Source organism: Hemicordylus capensis, chromosome 3, assembly GCF_027244095.1.
Source record: "Hemicordylus capensis ecotype Gifberg chromosome 3, rHemCap1.1.pri, whole genome shotgun sequence".
NCBI lineage: Eukaryota > Metazoa > Chordata > Lepidosauria > Squamata > Cordylidae > Hemicordylus > Hemicordylus capensis.
Genome location: NC_069659.1, coordinates 119,550,930 through 119,566,560, shown reverse-complemented (window position 1 = coordinate 119,566,560; position 15,631 = coordinate 119,550,930). Strand labels below are relative to the sequence as shown.

The 15,631-nt window shown below is 40.2% G+C and overlaps 1 protein-coding gene across 5 annotated transcripts in view; it reads right to left on the bottom strand.

Annotated features, from left to right (window-relative positions):
• Window positions 1–1,286: 1,286 nt before the first annotated feature.
• ARHGAP6 (Rho GTPase activating protein 6) overlaps window positions 1,287–15,631 on the bottom strand; it is a 404,943-nt gene continuing 390,598 nt past the window's right edge. For 4 of the 5 annotated variants that reach the window (XM_053310319.1, XM_053310320.1, XM_053310322.1 and 1 more), the window contains exons 10-13: window positions 11,417–11,514; window positions 8,744–9,006; window positions 7,271–7,351; window positions 1,287–3,455 (exon numbers count right to left, since the gene is read on the bottom strand). In XM_053310319.1, coding sequence (XP_053166294.1) covers window positions 2,728–3,455; window positions 7,271–7,351; window positions 8,744–9,006; window positions 11,417–11,514 — 1,170 coding nt within the window. In that variant the 3' untranslated portion in view covers window positions 1,287–2,727. Of the gene's footprint in view, window positions 3,456–7,270; window positions 7,352–8,743; window positions 9,007–9,511; window positions 10,396–11,416; window positions 11,515–15,631 lie in introns of those variants that run through there. The other variant, XR_008319601.1, reaches the window with a different exon arrangement.

The following is a 15,631-nucleotide window of genomic DNA, read 5'->3' as shown; positions in this document are numbered from 1 at the left end:
ATTTATCCATTACCTGCTTTTACAGATTGAAGCCACAACTATAAGCTGGCTCAACAGACAATGCTAAGTTACAGGGAAGAGCAAACTGTCTGTTTTGAGATGGGAAGTGAACTGTGCTTGCTTTCAAATGTTCATGGAGTTTGTTAACATGAGTTCTGCCAGAATTTTTTTGTATAAATATATGATGCATAAATAAGGAATTCAGTAAGTTATATGATTGTGTAACCACTCAGAAAGGATGAAGATATTAAAATATGGTATATGGGGAATTGAGATTAAAAACCTGAAAACCTTGGGGTTTCTCTCACGCTTTCACATGGGACTCATAAACATACTGCACAAAAGAATGATGCTCATGTTCATCCAGCCCAGCGGGGTTTTGGGAAGCTGGTTTTAATGACCTTTTGTCATTTCCTACATTTTGTCATTTCGTATATTTGTATCCCTTCATTTAGGGATGAGAGCATTTCCCCCTTTCTCTTGCTTTATTCATTTTGCCCTGTGTTCTACTTCTCCTGAACTCTGGTTTAACTATGAGAACTGCTGAAATTAATGTCCAAATTAGCAAGGTTGTAGACAGCCTTAGGGCAAGATTGGAGGATGGGCCCCTGCCACCTGCCTTTGCAGCCTGCTGTTGCCAGCCTGCCTGCTGCTGCCCGGCCTTTGCTGGCAATGTCTACCTATTGGTGCTCTGCCCCAACTTCACACCAGCTGCGTCACCTGACGACATGACAGAGTCAGTGCAATTGCAATGCACCATGCCAGCAAGCACAGGCTTGCCTTAAAATTGCCATCTCTTCTAGGGTTGGGTCTGGGAATCTGTGCCGGTTCAATGACAGAGTGGCTCCTGTGGAAGCAAGCGCTGGGCCTGAGTGTCTAGTGCAGGGGCGAGCAGGAGAGGATGGCTGGTGGCCATCAGAAACCCATAGCCCAGCGCATTCCCTCCCCACTTCCAAGTTCAATGGTGTCACTGGGAACATGCATGACTTCAGTTCATTTGCATTTCTCCCCCATCTTTGTAAACCACTATACCCACATGCATTGATAAGGCACTGCAAAAAAACAAATCCGGATGTACTCATATGAGTGGTCATATCAAAGTTCTTTTTGTGTGCAGTGTTTTTCTGATGTATATGTGTACTTGTGCACACTGATAAGAATCAATTCAAAGCAGGCAAGTTCTGATTCGCAGCTCAGCCTCTAGGCTACACTATCATACATGATACACATGCACATCAGTTGCAATGGATAAAACTAGAAGAAAGCACATGGAGAAAACTGGGATATTTAAAAAAAAAATTCAATGCATCAAATTCCACTTTTGAAACAATACCAGTTAATTCAGAATACAAAAATCCGAGGAGGAATTCATGTGATACAAATTCTAGTTATAGAAGCACCCCCAAATACAGCTTATTTTAAGGGTTTGGTTGTAATCACAGGTAATACATGTGCAGATTTGTAGGACATTCAAATGTGCTTCCTCAACTGTGAGGCAACCTTGTAATCTCAACAATAAATGGAAAAATGTTTACTTTTTGTAGGCTTTTATTCCACTGTTATGGCACAAGACATCACAAGTCTTTAACTTCATTTTAATGAAGGTTACTGATGTTATAAAAATACACCTTTCCCTTGTCAAGTTGGAAAAAACTTTTAAAAATGGCACTATATTGCCACCTGCTGGCTCTCAACAGTTTAGCTACAATCTGCATTAATGCCAATATATAACAAATATCACATCGTAGTAAATTGGCACACTGTTCCCTCCCAACGTTTGACATCATTTTCATATAGTGGTCATATTCACTCTGGATTCAATATATGGGATCCTGTAAATACTTGTCATTAAATGTACAGAAGGAGCTATTTAATATGGACAGCTTTGCTGCTTAAAAAGGGGGAGGAAGTGTTAGTTTTTAGTTATTAATTTGGATTCCAGTTCGATTTTTAAAAATGCATTTAAAATATATATATTATGTACCCTAGTATATAAAATTGCAGTTGATCTGGAATGGTGTAGGCACGACCTTGCTTCTGAAGGATTAACTGAAATTGCTTTCTAATACATTCTAAAAATATATATTTTATCATATTGCATCACATTTCAAACTGTTGCTTGCAAGCAAAACAACTTGATAGATACTCTTCTTTAACTTTCCCACTATAAAATATGGCTTTTTGTGTTCTCATTCCACATTAGTGTTTTTCATAGGCAGTGAAAATATGTGTCTCCCACAAACAAGTTACTTAAAAGCACAGAAACCAGCTTGTGCACTTCCTAGAGAGCTTCAACATATATTGTGGCAGTGTAACTAAGTGCAGTGATGAAAATATCTTTAAAAAAAAAAAAGCAGTCAAGGCTGATTTCTGCATATGAACACAATATTATTATACAAAAACCTTTTGCAGAATATACAGTCATCTGAACTGCAGATACATAAATACATCTTAGCAACACCAAAGCTGTAGTTTTCATTTTCCACGCATCTTATATTTTACAGAGTGGTTAGGGTTGGAATTTTTCATCTCATCTTCCTTCTTGTGATTACAAAATGTATTTGTAAAAAGACTGCTTTACAGTGCTATTCAGTTCTTTATAAAGTGAACATAGTTTAAAAAAAAATTTAAATGGCATTTGTTTGGTATAAAATAAAGCTGAAATCTAGTCCATTGTTTGCATTCATTCCTCAACTGAGAAAACATGGCCGCCACTGGCATCTCTACTCATACTAATGTTTCTGGAAGGGCATCTGGATTATCAGGTGATAAAATCTCCCAAATTTGCCAGCGATCCCTTTGCCAATCATGCCAGTCTGGCTCTGACAAATTGTTACTGTTCTGCTCATTATCTGTTGTAGAGCACTTCCTTTCAATTTTGTTCTGTTGGTCCTCACATAGGGCAGATTGTTCAGGCACTAGAGTCAATTCTCTGCTTCCTCCTATGCTCCCTGAATGAGTTTCTGGCCTCTGAAGTCTCCACAATGGATGCTCTACTGAGGAGACTGTTAGCTGAGGTGGAATGGGTTGGGATGAGGTGGAACTTTGTTTTCCTGTGTCAGGATAAGGTGGCGGTGGCGGTCTGCCTTTTCGAAGTACTTCACTTTGCCTCCGGTACAAAGGGTTCACTGTGCTGTGCAAACAAGCTATATCCGAGTCACACTCGGCAAAGTGCTCTGTGCTACTCATAGGCAAATGTTGTTCTGAATTAGACTGGCTGGAATTTCTTCTGCCAACTTCGATTTGAGGGGTACTGCAAACGCGAGAGAGGGGTGGATGAGGTCGACATTCAGGAAGCGCAGCAGTTGTCCGACTCCTTCGGATGATTTGTCTTGAGTTGTCTAATTCTGTGGTGTTCCCCTGCCACCGAGGTGAAGTCAGCGATAGATTCCCTTGAGAAAGAGAGCACTGCCCCGGCCACAGCGAGCTGCTCTCATAGATGTCTCCATATGACCCTGCAGGCCCATGCAGAAGGATGAATGAAAGCACATATTTTTATGGCACTTTAAAACAGTTACAGGTGGCAATGTCTTATATCAATAACAGGTAATTGTATTAAGACATATCTATTAGTATAAATGGATGCCTTTAATACACATACACTTTGATCTGGTATATAAGCCACCTTAGCATAGTGTACTCAAAAACAGTAAATTAATGTTAAGACTAGCTTAATCCATGCAGAACATCTGCACACTAGTACTCTCTCTCTCTCTCTCTCTCTCTCTCTCTCTCTCTCTCTCTCTCTCTCTATATATATATATATATATATATATTTACACTTCTATCCTGCTCTTCCTTTGAGGAGCTCAGTACTTGATTGCTCTCCTCACCTCAGAGTTCTCTTCTCCCTCACCTGAGCTGCGCTCCTGCTCCTCCCCCTCCTCCATCCCATTGCTTCCATCCCCTCATCTCTCTTGGTAGCATCTGCAGCTTTGCCAGCGCTGACTGGCCAAGTCGCAGCCCCCTAACCCCAGAGACCTCCCACACTCACCCGAGCTCTGCTCCTGTGCCTCCCCACAGGAGTAGCAGCAGCAGTTGACTGGGCCCTTCCTCACTGCCACTGCCACCATGGCTGCTTATTCTCCTCAGGATGCTGGCAGGCTCAGGCCCATCCCTCGCCTGCCTGCCTCTCTCTGCCAATGGCCTCTGTAGCTCCGAGCAGCGGTGACGGTTGACGGGGCCCTTCCTTGCTGCCGCCATAGCCACTCATTCCCCTCAGGCCACTGAAAGGCACAGGCCCTTCCTTCGCCCTTCCTTCTTTCTCTCTTCCCCTCCCTTCTTTTTCTCTCTCCTCCACTCGCTCTTCCCCTCTGACTTTCTTCCCCTCCCTTCTTTCTCTTTCTCTCTCTCTCTCTCTCTCTCTCCCTCTTCCTGATTTAACAGATCTTGTTCATCTTATTTCCTCATCTAATTTGCACAACGGCAGCCTCCTTCTGCTGAAGGGGCTCTTTCTTCCATCACAACCCCCTCTCTTTGCAGACTCCTGCCCACTATCCTTTAATATATATAGATTCTTATCTCCTCTACAATCTTCCCACCCGTAACAGCTGCATTCCAACTGACCTTAACCATCACAGGCTCCTATTCCCTATTTGCATATGGAATGCCCATTGCCCAATCACCATGGTGTTCTTGCTCTATTACCTCTGATAACAGAGTAAATTGTTAACTGTGTGACTGTGTGGGCGGGGCTTGCCATGCAGCATTCGCCATGGACCACCTAAGCCTTTTTTTAATAGAGAAGATATTAATGTAAATGTTTTGATTTAAGCTTTTAAGAAAAATGTAGGCTTCAGTCTAATACACCAAAAACCAAAATGCTAAACTTCCTGCGGGAAGTCCAACTAGTGCTTTAAAAAATAAAATAAAAATTGAGACATTTTTCTCCCTCATTCATTATGCCAAAACATGGGTCCACCCAAAAGCTTAACTGGCAATTTCTTTAAAAACCTAGACAACTTTTTTTACAACCTAATTTGCTAATCAAAGATCTGATTAGCAAATAATGGAAACAAACAAGAGGGATGGCCACAACCATCATACCCTGGCTTTAAGGATTCCAAGAGTATTCGTCTGGCTGTTGTTGGAAGCTGAACACTGGCTTAGAAAGACATTATGCTTACATATATAGAGTTTTCCTTAATGTTTATCATTTTATTTATTTCTTTATTTATTTGATTTGATTTGGTTTCATTTCTATACTGCCCTTCCAAAAATGACTCAGGGCGGTTTACACAGCGAAATAATAAATAAATAAGATGGATCCCTGTTCCCAAAGGGCTCACAATTTAAAAAGAAACATAAGATAGACACCAGCAACAGTCACTGGAAGTACTGTGCTGGGGATGGATAGAGCCAGTTAGTCTCCCCCTGCTAAATAAAGAGAATCACCACGTTAAAAGGTGCCTCTTTGTCAAGTTAGCAGGGGTCTAAGTTAGACCTGTGCATGGGTGTGAAAGTCAATATTAGGTCTGACCCTATCTCACCCAACTCCAAAATGTTGGTTTGGGATCCTTTGGACTCTTCTCAAAGTCAGGGTTGGGATTGGAGTTGGACGAAAACATTTAAATTTTTTTTAAAGTAATCACGCATATTCACTGTGAACCTGGAACAAAACTAACACAATACCAGAGAGTAGCAGGGGAAGTGAGGTAACATCAGTGTCTAAGACAGGCCTGCACAACTTTGGCCCCACAGCTGTTTTTGGACAATAATTCCCATTGTCCCCAGCAACAGTGGCCAATAGCCAGGGATTATGGGAGTTGTAGGCCAACATCTGCAGGAGGGCTGAAGTTGAGCTGCCCTGGTCTAAGGGGAAGTTACCTCACACCAGAGAATCGCAAGAGAAACCCAGAAATTGACTGACGGCTGCTAATGCAAATAAAATTACTGTACTGGCTCCCAGTCCGATTCCAGGCCCAACTCAAAGTGCTGGTTTTAACTTTTAAAGCCCTAAATGGCTCAGGACCGGGTTGCCTGAGAGAGCGCCTTGCCCCATATGTCCTAACCCGGACATTAAGATCTTCTTTGGAGGTCCCCCTCTGACCTCCAAGTGCCCTTGCCAAATGAGGTAAAGAGGGTGGCTACTAGAGAGAGGGTCTTTTCAGGGGTTGCACCCCGTTTATGGAATAGCCTCCCCAGTGAAGTTCACCTGGAATCATCACTTTGTTCTTTTAGACATTTTAAGACTTTTTGTTCACTCAGGACTATTAAATTTTGACTTTTAAAATGTGATTTTTAACTAATTTTAAAAGAGTTTTTAAATTGCTTCGTATTATATTTTGTATTGTCTTTTTCTCCTCTTTTGGTCTGCTGCTCAGGGAACAATTTGTTATGAAGTAGCTAACAAATAAAGTTGTTTATTGTTAATTATTATTATTAATTTAAAATGGGCTAAAAACCTTAGATGAGATATGGATGGGCAGTGAGGCAGAGGGCAGAAGATGGGTTCTGCCCTGCCGCAACTGTTGAAGAAAAATCAAAGCAGATTTTTAATCAGATTAGAAAGCTCTGATTTTTTGAGAAAAAGGTTTGGAGAAGTCCAATCTGAACTGGACTGGCCAAATTCGGGTTCAGACTCTTTCCAAATATCTCTGATTTTATTGATCCAATTTTGCACTGGCCTAATGTTTATAATACTTTCAGATGCAATTCTATGATTTGCTGATAACTCAAAAAGAGAGAGGAAAATCAAAGTGCAGGAGGGAAAGGGGGGAGCAAGGGCCAAATAAGCGTAGGGGTTGTTCATATGACGCTAAACTATTATTTGGCTTTGTATCTAAATCAAGCAATATCTTATCTCAGCAGTTCTTATAACAACCATGTAGGCGGGACAGTACTATTATATTGATATTACAAACTGGGGGAGAAGGGTGAGGGATAACAGCTTGCCAAAGCCACAAAATGAGTTTATACCTGGGTAAATATGTTATCATTTTCAGTCCAAGGGTGAAGAACCTTTACACCAGAGACACAAACTGACTGGCTATCCCTTTCTGAAGCTCTGAGTGGGAGGCAGCCACTGGACTAACTTGTTTTTTGTCCCAACCCCAGAAAGAACTCTCAGATCGTATGTTAAGGGTACCCTTGATGGTCTCATGAGATCTATTGCCACAACAAAAGGTCCAATCATGAAGAGTGGTGAGCCTGTCAATGAGGTTCAGGGTACATATCCAGAATATATGACATCACAATAATGAAACGATGATGCAAACAGGAAAATCATTATTCAAATGTAAGCATACTTAAAATGCAACTAAATTCAAACCTGTTATTCCTGGATCTTTGGAACCACTTTTTAGCGTTGAATGCCAGGTTCCCCAAATGTCAAAATAGTCCTCTGAAGCATCTACAGAAAAAATGACCATCATGGATGTATGCATATTCATAATATAAGATCCAAGAGAAAACATTGGAAAGAAAGAACGTCCAGGATTAAAAACAAACCCATATACACGAGATTCTAGACAACCTTTTTGGAGGTCCCTCCATTGCAATAGTTTCTCCACTCCAAAACATTAAAAATTACTGAAATTCCAACAAAATGGTGGGGTCAAACATTTTGACTCTAGTCCTGGTTTGTTTATTAATACTTCCCTTAGTCCTCGGACCCCAGGGTAGTAAACAGCAAATTAATAAACTAGTTCACTCATAAAAATTCCATTAAAAAATACAAAGGTAAACCAACAGACACAGCACCAACTAAAAAGTTATCAGAAGACAACTACTCATTAGCCAAAACCCTGAGTGAGAAGGCCAGTTTTCAGTTGCTTCCAAAAGACTGGAATGAAGTAATGTGGATCTCACCTGAAAGCTAATTCCACAGCCTGGCAAAAATCACTGAGAAGTCCCTGTTTCATGTGCTCAACAAATGAGTTTCAGCAGGTGACAACACATGGAAAGGTGCTCTCCTGGCTAACCTAGTCAGATAGGTAAATTCAACTGGGAGCAGGCTGTTTTTAAACGGAAGGCTGCATCCTTGCAGTCAGACACTTCCTTATTTCTGTAGTACGCACAGTGTATGACCTAATTTTGCTGATCTTCCCCGTCTCTGAAAATGCTCCATGCCTTCCCCAAAATATGTCCATGAGATTCACAAAGTCCTCAGGGACATATTTTTGGAAGGCACAGAACACTTCCAGAGGCAGGGAGGGATCAGCAAAACTACTGCCTTCTGCCAAGTGCGCTGAGCCAGTAGAGAAGCCCCTAGCTGCATTAAAAGCACACATCCCATTATGTGCTCATTTTGTTAATCAGGAAGTCAATTACTGTCTTCAAGATCAGTGTAATATGCACACTGCAGATGGCCCCAGATATTCTGCACCATCTATATTTTCCAAATACTTTTCAGGGGTAGCTTCATGTAAAAATAAAGTGTGCCATCAAGTCGATTCTGATTCCTGGCTCATCTACACTGAAATAATCCAATGCAATGTGACTAAAGTATGGTTGAAAGAGGCCAGCTCAGTCTTCTCATTTAGTTCCTTGGGCTCTAAGTTAATTGATGAACACATACTATAAGGAATACAGTAGTCAAGAGAGGGTCAGTTATAGAAACAACATATCAGAATGTTATAGTGAAGTCTCTCTTCAAGCTTCTGACCATCCATCTTGGTCATTATCCAGGAACAGGAGTGGACAGTGGAAACAACATGGGAAAGTAAGAGCACATCACAAAGCAGAACATTTTTAGTGAAATGAAGGGCAACGAGATTTCACGTAGTTTGTGTGCCAGTCATACCTTTCTCAAGCCATGATCCCAGGGAATTCTCCCTTGATTTTGGCTGGAAATTGCTGACTAACATACATTGTTCTGGTACTTTGAATAACTTCTCGGAACCAAGGGCCATATCTTCTTGCATTGCCAAAAGAGACCGTTCAGAGAGCACAGGGGAGTTGTTGTCATAAGGGGAGATGTCACCACTTGAGGCTCTGTTTGAGTCCACCGAAGAATGTCTTCCTCCCATCGAGAATGACCCTCCTGACTGGAGCATTTCAGGGCTTCTGGTAAATTTGACAGACAGACATGAAGTAATACAGGTCAGCCCAAGTAAAAAACAGTTTATTTCAACAGCACATTCATAGGACAATGTAATGGATACTGAAACGAAAGCACTTGTATAACAAACAATTATGAGATTTGTTACACTACAAAAATATATATTAAAAAATAAATATATATAATATAAAAAAGATCAACACCACACAGAACTTGAAATTGAAATTGAAACAGAACTCACTTCTTGTGTCACACAAGCCATTTTTCTCTACAATTGATTTTGTTTTGTTTACAGGTAGTTGCTTTGAAAAAAAGAATGGTATATAGGGCTCTTGATGTCTTACAAGTGTATACTAATTTAGCACATGAGTGCAAATTCTGGTAAATTATTATAGGAAACACACACATAAAAGCAAGGAAACACAAGAAATGTGTGTGTTGGGTGTGGGGGGAGAACACACTTGCTAAATACTGCACAAACAGGCTTGCAATTTATGTAAAGCAGCTTACCTTGCATAAGCTCTGAAACATTCTCTATCTTCGCAAAAAAGAATCCCTGATAAGAACTTTAACAGCCACTGCCTGCTCTATACAGGATTCAACAAAAAATCTTTCACTGCAAGGTATTTGATTTCTGATTTAAGTGGTAGCTTAGCTTTACTCCTGTTCGAGTTTCAAAATTTTAATCCTTCCAAATTCACGCACATTAAAAGGAAAAAGGAAAAAGAAATCCAGAAATAGATGGTCACCACTGTAATATTAGCAGCAAGCAATCTTATATTATGGTTGGTAGGACTGTATTTTTCCATCCTGAAAGAGCAGTAGTACATCAGGCAAGGTTTATTTTGTATTCCAGTGAATTAAAAAAGGATTTGTTTTAATGCTAATAGCCAAGAGTAGAAGCAAGAAAGCATTTGTAATAAAATTAAGAGAAAATGCCATATAGAGAGTCACTATGCACACTTTACAAGCAGTGGTTTAAGGACAACTAGATTGAGAAAGAAGTGTTGAAGTGGTTCTCACACATTTTGCTATGGAACCAATTACTTCCATTGCTGGTCATGTGATCACTTCTTAAAACAGAATTTCAAAATATACACCATTGGTCTAGATATAAAATCCATAATCAAGTAGAGTCAGACGTGTCCCAGGAGATGTGTGATTATAGATTTTGATGGTTCACTCTGTTGACAACTACCCACGTATCTCATTTTTTGTTCCTGCTTCCAACTTCTCATAGAAAAAAACCAGTTAAATTTGTAGCCATCTCTCCAAATTGGAATAAAAATGGGCCATCTCGTGAGCATCACATTCTTTTCATGCTGAACAATTTGTCTTTCTAATCTTCCAGCCAAATTCTTTCCCATGACTTCGTGGTTATAGCTGGAAACATACTAACATCAAACACATATACAAGTGATTCTTGGGGTGTCTTGTTATAAGTTAGACAACAAGCAAGGAGGCAACATTTACTCATATTAGAACAAAATTTTAAGAGGCAAGTGTTCTTCTAATTCTCAGTGACATTTACATTTATTATTGCAATAGATGGCAGTCACTCATGCCAACTATCAAAGCTTGGAACTACCTTGAAGTCATACAATTTTGTACAAAAGGTGCTGTGCCTCTGACACATGCATGGTGAGGAAAGAACAAGTAAGGAAAGTATACCTCAGTTTTTCAAACAATATATTACTGATGAACTAATTGGAAGTCAGCTATAGGTAATCAAGCAATGCAGATGCATGCATAAATTAGCCCTAAATAGAACTTTGTCTAGGAAACATTTAAAATTATGTCCAGTACTCACTTGTTCATAATATTATTGATATTTTAATGACTGCTGCATTGGAATCCACAATAATAATCAACATGAAACAAAATGAGCTTGATCTGAAAGTTCCTATACACCCCAACATGTGAACAAGGGGAGTTCTACAAGTGTGCTCATAGAGCTGTCTTCTCCACTACAGTCAACAGGAAAGGTCTGTGTTTATGCTGGAATTTTGGTTCCCACAGCTAACAGCTGGATTTTGGTGATGGGTTCTAGAAAACCAGTACACCTTTTCATGATATAACTAATTAACCAGGATTCATAAGTATTCCCTGTTTTTAATCAGTAACAAACACCACCACCACCACCACAGCTTCTTAACTACTAAATACATTACCATCTCTTGTCTGTTCTGAATTCAAATGCTTTGAAAACAAATAGCCAGAGTTATGGTTTTAAATAGGGCTGAAACCACTCACACCGTGCATAAAGGATGGCATCAGTGCTGTTGACAGTACATGCTTATTCCTTCCTTCAAATCAGTGTAACAGGGCTTTGAAACTAGATGCTTTGGATAAGTATAATTGAAGACAAATTCCCAATGGAAATAGGTGAAGGAAAAGGAGACCAAAGCTACTCACGATGACTGTGAAGCTTTCCTTCTCAGCAAATAGTCTACAACATCTGGGTCAGTTTCAAGCAGACTGATCAGAACTTCATTTTGCAGGTCAGCAGGGACCTATGAATGAATGACAGCTTAGAAAGGTAAGTGCAGAATCATGCATTCCTGCATTGTTTAGTCACACTTCTACACCACATCTAAAAGAAACACCACAGATCACCAGATCAGTGTCTTATAACTATTTGCATTATAGAATGGACACTTAGGAAGTATCTGGTATAATTTACCAATTGCAACTTCTGTCCTAACCAGACATCTTTTTTATTCCCCCTTTCCCCATAAATGTGCAATTTCAGTGGTACACTCTTTTTATTATGAATAGTACATTTTATCTCTAATAGGCAACCAAATTTTTCATGGGGTGGCCAACACTTGGTGGGGAAGCAAGTGTTACCCGAAAAAAATTATCTCAGAAAAGTGATAGAATTTCTAGAGACTTGTTAAAAAATGGCATGACTGCTTCTACCTTTTTCAAGTTCAGAATCAGATTGTGGATCCCTCAGAAATTGATTCTGTTGAAAACAAAGAACGAATCATAGTTTGGGCATTTCCAAGAATTCATAACTTCAGCTGTTTAAGCTATTTAAACCTCTAATGTATAAACCTGGCAACAGGGGCATTTATTTACCTAATACTAGGTACTGTTCTCTAATTAAAAAATAAATAAAAGTAAGATCTTTTTCACAACTCTCTTGACAACCCAATGCATACCATCATGGTTGTTCTGTGCCATGTTACTTTGGTTGTAACACAGGCATCTATTATCTGGACATCTCTAGTGCTACTGTTGACAGCCATACCACATTTTTCCAGTTTTCAAAGGAAAAGTACAACTACCAGGGAATGCTTCAATGATCCTAGATATTTCAGTGTAGATTCTACTCAAGCACTTCTGAGAAAAAAAATATTTCTTGTTGGACTTCTCTCCATTAACTAACTGAGTTCCACTGACAACACAGGACTTGGCATACTACAACGAGCCTCATTCTGATCCCCACCCCCTGAGTTAATCATTGTATATTCTTCATCCAATTTGAACAAAAAAGAATGGTCCATGTGTGCACATACCATGAGACCTGGAAAAAAAAGAATGAAATATGAAAAGGACTCCAGGAATAAAGTGCAAAAAGGCCATCCTTCAGAAATCCATGCAGACTGTGCACTATATCATCAGCATAATTTATAGGGGTGGGGGGGAAGAGAAAAATGTGCAATGATTGCCCAGACACATGATCACCACTACAGTGAATGCTGTCCAAATTATGTGCAATATCTTCATGAATCTACAAGCTTAGATCTGAAAGCAACTACTGTACAAATGTCTGTTCTACCAGTTTTGTCCCGTCCCCCCCGGTCCTCTTCCTCACACAGACAGTTCCAGATAACTGTCATCTCAGCATTTGACACAAGAAAGGGTTGATTCAACATTGCTTACCAAATACCTAGTGTGCATTGGCATGAATTTGCAGAACAGCACAGAGCTCTGTGGTCTCCAGGAGTCGAAACCGACTTGACAGCACACTTTACACACAAGGCTTTCTAGTTCAACTCCTTTCCCAAACATTATTTCCTGTACCAAACTGAAGTCATCCTGGCAGATTCCAACATATCTTCTAGAATTGGTTTGGGTGACATACCAGATTGACCACTTTAGGTGCCTGGGGGTGGTGTTTGTACATACAAGTCTTCCCCTGCCTGTCGTACCACCACCTAATTGCTTTAAAAGCAGTATTTGAACCATGCTTGATGGGGGCAGTTCAGGCAAACCTCCCTGTGCAATTAAGTAGCAGTGCTTTGGGTAAGGTGAAGGCAATGCATGTGCACTTATGCACCTTTCCCACACACTGAATTGGCTCGGTTGGAGTATCATCCAAACCGGCTCCTAGAAAAAGATTTCTAATCTGCTCTGCATACCTGAAAATTAGGCTCTACCTGTGGAGCACGTCTGTTCTTCACATTGCTTTACTGTAGCTTTTACAATATATGAAGTTAATTTTGAATCTTTACTATTGTGTGAAAATCAGATTGTTGGTACTTATCAATTTAAGAAATGCAAACAATCCTTGGTAATATTATGTATTCCTAATGACAAACAACCATTCTGACCTGAAAATAAACCCATGCATTAGGCCAAATATTACATTCTGTTCTACTGGATTTTGTTTCGCAGATCTTGCTCCAGTTTCAGTAATGAAGCTGGTCACAGCTGGAGGAGTAGAGAAACTTGGCAGCGCCATATTTAGTTGTACACTCTTGTCCAAATGTTTCTGTGTTTGAAAGTAGTACAAATGTCAAACTTTTAACTATAAACAGCAGCCCTGGCCTCTTCCCACTTGAAAAACAATTTGCTGCTGCTTGATGGGAGACTATCAGAGTTTGTTACAAGGCAATCAACGAGCCTGTTTCTATTAATCTACAATCCTAGCAAAGAATGTGCCATGCCACTTTGAAGAGTTACAAGTTGTGTAAGTGCTCCCAGGCAGAAAGTTAGAACAAAATGAACACACATCTTGCTGAGGTATCCTTTCTTCTTTTGTAAATGAAGCAATAAGCAAAGACAGCTTGATGCAAATATGTTCAAAATGCAAAATCTAGCTTGGGACATAGGTCTGAGCCTCATCCACTGAAGCAGTCCAATTGGTAAGACATTGGCACAAATAGGAAGAGTCTCTCCAGACATGCTTTTCCACTGTACATATCTGATGTCAAACCAACACACATCCACAGCTCTCTCCAATTATAAACACGTCATTTGGAATGGTATATTGTTCCTTTGCATCCAGCAAGTCACTTAGCTTGGCCTTCAGAGCTACAAGTTATTTATCTGCCTTCAGATAAATCTTAGCTCCCAAAAGAAAAAGAAAATCCCTAGTATTGGTTCTAAGTTTCAGTTGAAAGTGGAGCGGAGGGAGTCAGACTACTGACTGAGTCACATGTGCACTATGTTACTCATCAGCAGTCACTGAAATTAATGGGACTAGTTTCCTTGTCACACCAATTTCAATGGGAGCACTCATGCAAATTTTCTGAAGCTTTTCAGTTGGCTACAGGGAGGGATAATGCTGAGCATGTAGCCAGCCAATCAGAAGCAGAGGAGGAGTGTGTTCATCTTCCTCCTTCCCCTCAGCAAACACATCCCTTGGGACATGTCAGCTTCACTGGAGATCCTCAAATGGGGAACAAGTGGCATGGCTACAGTGTGGGGATCCAGAAGGGCTACAAGCCCCAGGAACCCCTCAAGTACCTCTAGGGGTACTAGTATCTCCTGTTGGAAACTCCTGAGCTGGAACAAGCTTCTCAATCCCTTCACCTTTTCATTTTTTCGTTGGACTGTTTATTTCCAAACTTTCATTAATTTATTTCACTTGACGCCTAAGATTCCTCCATGTTCTGCAAGTAAGAAGCAAGAGAAATCAAGGCTGTGTTTGGCAGGGGTCTTGCCATCATGCTGCAGTAGCAATATCCTTCAAATTCACAGCTTACCTATAAATGTTTACTCAGAAGTCCTTCTGTGTTTGAAGGAGCACACACTCTTTCAGTGTGTGCACTGGACTATAGCTCTAGGTGAATTAGGCAAAAATTGGGCAAAAATCTTGGAAATTAACTATGAGGATCTCATCTCCTGAGGTGGTAGTTTTTTTTTGTTTTTTTTAAAATAAACTTAAAAGCAGTTGAGGAAAGGTGAGTTCTAGGACTGGTGTACCTGCACTGAAGAAGGTGATGGGGGAGTTAATCCTTTCCCTCAGTGCTGCTGATGTGAATCACTCTGAAGCTGCTGTATCTTTATATTCATGGCAGCAAAATCATTATGGCCAATAAGTGAAATGAGTAGGAAAACGGTTTCATGGACCAGCAAACGTGTGTATGTACGCTCTATAATAGCTAATTTGGATTGTGTCCTGATCCTTCTCTATTGTTTTGACTAGCAATGATTGGCATGATCCCCTTTTGGCTTGCGGGTGTCACAAGTACCAATTCAGCATATACCTTCAATAATTTAAAAACCTGTAAACTGGGAACACCCCGAAAGCTTTTCCACAGCCAAAAACTGGAACATCTGCATATTAGCATTTGTGTGATATTCCAAGAAGTTCCACTGTACTTCTCCATACAGAACAGACAGCCTTATCCCTATTTCTCCTTAATTCTCCCGCCCCTTTAAATATCTGCTAGA